Here is a 6,904-nt window from a genome sequence, read left to right on the forward strand (position 1 = left end):
CTTCAATCCACAGAGAATTCAGGATTCCCTGATTAGTGTGAAAATAAAGGGAACCTCATTTAAGATGGAAACGGTAAGCAAAACGGGATGCACTCAGGCAGGTACCACTCCGGCTCTCTGCAGACCCAACAGGAGGAATGGCCTTACTTAAGACCGGAAGGGGAGGGAAGATTTTCTCCCCGCCTGGCAACAGCCCAGCCAATGAAAGACTGTTACCACTCATCCAATGAGAAACCACCACTGCTCAGCCAATGAGAAATCACCACTGCCCAGCCAATAGGAACCCCTCAGCACCCTTCACTCTCCCTTTCCTCCAATGGACTTTCTTTCAAAGCAGCTCTTCCCACTTCCCCGTTTTTCTCTATAAAAGAACACGCTCCTGTCCTTTGCCCAACTTGCCTGTGGTTTTGCCATAGGTTATGTGTCCCAAGCTGCAATTCCTTTCTATTCCGGAACAAAGCCATTTAGCTGGTAAAATTACTGGCCGTTTTGTTTTTAAGGTCCATGTGAGCTAGAAGCAACCAGCACCCACTTCTGGAGCTGACGGTAGAGTGAGCATCTGGAGACCCTGATTTCTCAGAGGGGCAGGGGCACTGTCCCCTCTGTCCCACTCCATCCAATGACGTCCAGGACACTGTCCCCCTCCGTGCAGGGCAATGTGCCCCTCTCTCTCTGGGGTCCAGGTCACTGTCCCCTTCTGTCTCCCAGAGTCCAGGTCACTGTCCCCTGTTTTCCCCAGTGTCCAGGTCAATTCCCTCTCTGTTCCCCGCCCGAGTCCAGGACACTGTCCCTTTCTGTCCCTGGGATCCAGGTCACTCTCCCCTATGTTCCTAGGGGTCCAAGTCACTCTCCTGAGCGATACCCCACGCCCCCAGCCCTGGGAGTTGCAGGGGGAGAAGGCAGGGACGCCCACTAGCCCCCAGTCCTCCGAGCTGCCATTTATGAGAGCCCGCCACATAGGAAGAACTAAAATGTCCCTCCCGCAGCAGCTCGGGGGGGCGGAAATCAACGCTGGAAGATACTCGTAATTCCCTTATATTTATTTTAACACCACGGAATCTCGCGAGATTTGAACCTGGTACCGGGAACTGGAGATATCGCGAGGTGGCAGGGTGCCGGCCGCTTCCGGACACAGCAGGCATCGCGAGAAGTGGAGATGACGCGAGAGTACACCAGAGGACTTCTTGACCTATCCGGGCGGGGCGGGGAAGACGAAAAGGTGGTGGTGAGGCTGGGCCTTTCCGGGGGCGATGCCGTCTGCATTCTCAGTCAGCAAGTTCCCCGTCAGCATCCCCGCCGTGATCACGGTAAGTCGCTGCCTCCTTGGCCGTCAGTTCGGTCGCTGTCGGCTGGGGCCTCTCCAAATTTCCCAGCCTCCGCCGGGGACGCCGGCGGCGCCGGACGGGAGGCGTGGGTGGGGGGTGCAGGGGCGGGGCCTGTACCTGGGTGGGCGTGGCGTGGCTGGGGGTGCCGGGGCGTCGGGGCGGGACGAGATTGGAGGACCTTCAGGGCTGCCGGGATGCTGAGGTGCGGGGCGGTCGGGGGTCGGGGGTTTGCGGGGAGATCTGGGACCTCGTGGCGGCGAGGAGCGGGGAGGTGGGCCGTCCTGGGCTGGGATGGGGGTCCGGGTGGCGTGGACCCGCTGTGGGCAGAGTGGCAGAGCGCGGGCCGCTCCCCCAGCACCCGTGCCCCCGGGGGACCTGAGCCTCAAGGAGGGGGTCTGAGTTCAGGGGTGCAGACGAGCCCACCTCTAGAGTTGAGCGGACCTGCGGTCGCAGCACTATTTGGAGGGCAGGGTGTGTGTCAGAAAGGCGGGAGAAAACCACATCTTGCAAGTTTGGGTGGCCCAGATTTCTGAGGCTTTAATCACAGCTCTAAGGAACTGGTAGCTTTGCCTCTGGGGGCGACCGAGTGCATCCCTGAACCAGGCACCACTTTTTCATCTCCCCGTGGAGGAGGGTCTTTAGATTCTCTAGCTTGAAGTGCAGTTCTGTTCGACAAGTAGGAAAGCCTTCAGTCCTGTGTGGAGGGACAGCCAGGCACGGCCGGGTGACAGTCCCTGGACGTGGGTGCAGTGGGGGGGTCCCTGTTCCCCCTCCCCTCCCCGTGTCCTGTGAGGCCTGGCGGGCGCTCGGGACGTGCTCAGAGGAGAGGCAGTGTGAAGCCTGGTCCGGTGCAGGTGGACCCTGAGGAGGTTCTGCCCTGTGTCCTCCAGCAGACGGACTGGACGGAGCCCTGGCTCATGGGGCTGGCTGCCTTCCACGTGCTCTGCCTGCTGGTCACCTGCTTCTCATCCCGGAGGTACAAGCTTCAGGTGGGGCACTTCCTGTGCCTGGGTGAGTACAGTTTGGCTCAGATCGCTGTGTGCTGCGGCAGTGCGTGTGCCTGTTCTGTCTGTAGCCTCAGTGATATGTGAATGTATTTGTAAGGCCTCCCAACTCTCCTGTCTTGTGTTCTACTTTGATTGCAGGCCATTCCTGTATTTCACTTGTGGGTACTATAAAGATAAGGTACATTTTAGATATTGGATTTGAAAGGCGTCTCAAGCACCTGTTGTGTTCCTGCGAGGGTGCTGAATACCAGTACACAAATGAGAGCTGGGTTTGCTGAAACGCTGACTCTGTACAAGAGGCTCCTCTGGGGGCTTAGCTGCCCTCCCTGCTCTGGGAGGGAGTGCAAATCCCTCCCAGGAAGGAAAGCTCTGTGGTGCAAAAATAACACATTGCCCGAGTCAGTTTTGAAGGTAAGATCTACAGGGTTTTAGAGAAGGAACAGAGCTGTGTGGAATCATTGAGAAAGATTTCACAGAGCAGGTAAAGTCATGGTAGGGGGTGTAAAGAGTGAGTAAAATCTCGTTTTCTTAGGGTAAAGGAACAGATGTCTGGCCCAGGCCTGGCATCTGGGGCGGAGGCAACTGGTGAGAGCACAGGGGCGACGGACAGAAAGGGTGGGTCAGGTGTCAGAGAAACCACATCCTGATGCTGACTAGTTAGAAGTATGTTCAGACAGGAAAGGTGGGCCAGGGCCTCAGAGGCTATGCTGGGCTCTTAATCTTGAGGACGTTGGGAAGATGCTGAAGATCTTGCTTGGTAGTTTAACAAAGTCCAAAAACTCATCTTAAATGTGATTTTTCAGTTGGCCTTGTGCAAGGTGGGAAATCCAAACAAGAGATCGTCTTAGGACAGGCGCAAAGCAGCAAGCCTGCATCACAGAAATAGTCCTGATGGTCAGGGATGGATGTTACTTCATTTCTTTATGTGAGAGCCCTAGTAAGGAACGCGAGGGGTGAACAGGACAGATGGGCTCCTGAGCCTCGTAGAGCTGGTGGGGCCCCAGCATCCACTGAGTAACCACAGCCCTGCTGACCATCATGGCAGGAAAGGCAGGAGCACCGTGAAACCCTGGGAGGGGGCCGGACTTAAGTCACTGCCCTGACATTTAAACTGAGGGGGGAAGAATGCGGGGGAACCAACCAGGCAGCAGGCGTTCGAGGGCCAGAAGGGACACTCCAAGCCCCGGGAATAATGTGTGCAAAGGCCCCGAGGCAGGAAGCACAAAAAAGGTGATGGCCTCATCCACAGAGCCCATACTTGAAAAGCTTTGTGAACCTGGGCGCTACGTTTGGGTTTGTTTTCAAGGATGAACAGAGGGTGACTGTTTTAGCGCGGGGATGATAGATGCTGGTCTAAATGCGTTTACACATCTGATGGCCCATTTAATTCTCAAACCCACAGAAGATTCGGATGTTATTTGCTGCAGTCTTACAAATGAAGCACAGACTGGTTCACTGCTCCCCCAGCTCCTGAGTGGGGTGCATGGTGGATGCATCACGTTGCCCTCTGGGGAGGCGGCGCCACCTGTGCTCAGGCCTCTCTTCTCCTCTCCCGTCTCCTTCCTTTGGCTTCCTTGATGTGTGCCTCAGGGTCCAGTCGTCGAGGGAGGGGTCAGGGATTGCTCCCCCCCATTTCACCCCAGGAACCGGAGGGTTTGCACACTTTTACTAGGCTGAGGTTCCTGGTGGCCGTCCTCCCTGTCCTCCAGCCCCATCCAGGCCCTGAGCAGCACGTGGTGCCGGGCCAGCCTGCGGTCCTCGGGCCTCCCCACACGCCTCCAGTGCTCCCCGCGCTCCAGGTGGGACTGCGAGGGCGGACAGGGCTGTTCCCTCGGCTCCTGTCCCCTCAGGTCGGTGCTCCCTCCGTGTCCTTGCTGCCAGCAGCACTGGGGGGTCTAGGCAGCCAGAGGGTGCAGGCAGGTGGCCTTCAGCTCTGGTCTCAGGGCCCTCAGGTTCCACTGCCAGCCTTGCACCCGACATGTGACCTGCGGGGCAGGGAGGTTGGCAGACGGTCCAGTGCGGCCACTTTGGTGTCAGGGCAGGAAGCCTGGTTCCCCCGGCGCCACTCCACTGAGGGCTGCTGGCCTGGTCTGTCCGAGACCACCGGACACGTGTGTCACCTCGGGTTTCCTTTCTGTGTAATGTTCCCTCACGTTATATGTGAAATAGAAGTTATGTCTCATCCAACGTGGCATCGTTCTGTTACGTGTATGTTACGTAGCGTGTTGTGAAGGATGTCTAAGGCTGTGGCGCTGGGCTGGTCCCCTGACTTCTCACGTGGGCTTGCTTTCTTCTCAGTGACCTTAGTCTACTGTGCGGAGTACATCAACGAAGTGGCGGCAGTGAACTGGAGGTGAACGGCCCCGGGCACGTGGACCCTGTGTGAGACCGTCCCCGTCCCCCGTCAGCGGCAGAACACACTCAGCAAGCCCCCAGCTCTCGCTTATAAAGCAGCCCCAGCACCGTCCGCATCCCAGCCTCCTTCACGATGAGCCTTGGACGGTGGTCACCGTCCGGTCTCCTCGGTCACCGTGGGCCCTGGAGGCCCCCCCGAACAGAAGCGCTCTTGTCTGTGATGGGGAGACCGAGATCCACCCACGATTTACCTGGTCCTGAAAACGCTGGTCCCCGATCTCCGGGACACCGGCCATTCTGTCCCCGCCTGCGTGTCCTTTCCTGCTCACACACCTGGGCAGCCCACTCCATGTCCAGTGAGCGCTATAGAGTCGACCCTTCCCCTGGGCCCCCCTTCCAGAACCGCCCCAGGCCTTCTGCTCCCTCGGGGCCCGCAGCTTCTCCTTCTGGCTTCTCAGGACGGGGTCCTCGCAGGTCAGGCAGGAACCCTCGGGAGGCTGGAACGAGTCGGCAGGGGAGCGCCGCCGTCCCTGTGTCCCCGCAACCCGGGGGACGACGTGGTCTGATCAGCACCCTGCCTCCCGGGTCTGCCCTCGGCACCCTGACCGCACGGGTCTCAGAGCAGAGTGACAGCCGCGCCCCGGCCGCCGTGCCCTCCCGGCGGCTTCAGTCCCCTGTCGTTGGGTCAGGAGCCCACCCTCAGCCCCCGTCATGACCCGTCCCCCTGCTTTGTCCCTTCCGCTTCTAATTAGGACGCACATCCTGACCACCCCTCGCTGGGCTCTGTTCACTGTGGCCCCAGGGTGATGACTGTGTCACTGAGTCAGTGACGTAAAGTTCGTGTCCTGCACTGCCACTGAGAGGGACCCTGGGGGCAGCCTGGCCTGGCCACGCTGTGTCCCCTTCTCCGGGGGCTCGGCCTGAGCTTGCATGGGGGCCGCAGTGCCCCTGGAGGGTCTGGGGTTCGTCCCCCACGGGGTTAGGAGGGTCGCCTCGTAAAGGGACTGAGGTCGCCATCGTGTGCAGGCGGGGCTCTGCCCGCACCTCGTCCTGTGTGGAGGGGCTCCTGAGACAGAGTATCGCGAGGACGCCGTGTTGTGACGCTCCGTGATCTTTAAATCTTTCTTGAAACAGGTTGTTCTCGAAATACCAGTATTTTGACTCGAGGGGCATGTTCATCTCCATAGTGTTCTCGGCGCCCGTGCTGCTCAACGCCCTGGTCATCGTGGTACGTGTGCCAGGGCTTCGGGCCTCCGTCCTCCTCACACGGCCTATGTCCACTTCTGACCACGTCTCTGCACGGTTCTCTCCAGGTCCTGTGGGTGCGCAAGACCCTGACCGTGATGACTGACTTGAGGACCCTGCAGGAGAGGAGGAGGGCGAGGAGGAGACCCAAGGAGGAGTGACGCCTCGGAGCCAGCCCCGCGCCAGCATCTTCCAGACCCCGTCCGCTCCCGGACTTCACTTAGAGCAACTTTTAGGACAAAGTTTACCGCACGTCCACCAGGGCACTCGCCGGGCCTGCAGGGGCTCCCGTCTCTCCAGTTAAATTGTGAGCAAACAGAGCCGTGCACGTTGCCACGCGTCCACAGGACTCCTGTGACCGTGTGGGCTACCAGACATCTGTCCACGTGGGTACGGTGACTGAGTGAGGGACGGTGCCATCCACGCGTGGGCACCTCCGTCACCCCCATAAACTTCCATCACCTCCGTCACCCCCTGTCACCTCCGTCACCCCCTGTCACCTCCGTCACCCTGGTCTGGTCTGCATAGCGGTGGCCTCTCCACGGGGTGCTGCCACAGGACAGAGCACGAGGGGCTGCCTTGCCTTTCATCCAGTTAGAGGTGCGACGACACTCGGAGGCCCTGGGTCGGGATCCACAGAAGCAGTGGCTGGATGAGCCCCTTGAGTTGTTTTCTGGAAGAAAAGTTGCAAGTAAGAACAGTCAACGTTCACCTGTTTCCACTAACAGGTTTTTTTATGGCAAATACAAAGATTGATTATATTCCTATGTTCCACCTTCTGTGTACCCTTGGGGTGTCCTGGGACATGATGCGGTTGGTTTATCGGAGCAGGTGCACTATTTCTCTGTGATGTCCGCTCTGTAAACCAACGTCTGTGCAGGACGCTCGTGGTCTCGTCACACCTGGAGCTGCAGCTGGGGGATGACGGGTGATCAGAGCACCTGTCTAAACACACAGCGTTCAGTAAGGAGG

General features: G+C 58.8%; 1 protein-coding gene across 2 annotated transcripts; it reads left to right on the forward strand.

Moving 5' to 3' along the window:
* Nucleotides 1-1,169: 1,169 nt before the first annotated feature.
* On the forward strand, nucleotides 1,170-6,693 carry TMEM18 (transmembrane protein 18). 2 transcript variants are annotated; one of them, XM_081253983.1, is made up of 5 exons: nucleotides 1,170-1,307; nucleotides 2,216-2,336; nucleotides 4,631-4,685; nucleotides 5,822-5,915; nucleotides 6,001-6,693. In XM_081253983.1, the coding sequence occupies exons 1-5, from the start codon at nucleotides 1,251-1,253 to the stop codon at nucleotides 6,091-6,093; spliced, it is 420 nt and encodes a 139-aa protein (XP_081110109.1). In that variant the 5' UTR covers nucleotides 1,170-1,250; the 3' UTR covers nucleotides 6,094-6,693. The 2 variants fall into 2 exon arrangements, with proteins under 2 accessions (XP_081110109.1, XP_081110110.1); XM_081253984.1 differs by having other exon boundaries at nucleotides 1,181-1,307; nucleotides 2,219-2,336.
* Nucleotides 6,694-6,904: the final 211 nt, after the last annotated feature.

The sequence above is a fragment of the Mesoplodon bidens genome (genome assembly GCF_964165515.1).
Source record: "Mesoplodon bidens genome assembly, chromosome: 14".
In the NCBI taxonomy this organism is placed as follows: domain Eukaryota; kingdom Metazoa; phylum Chordata; class Mammalia; order Artiodactyla; family Ziphiidae; genus Mesoplodon; species Mesoplodon bidens.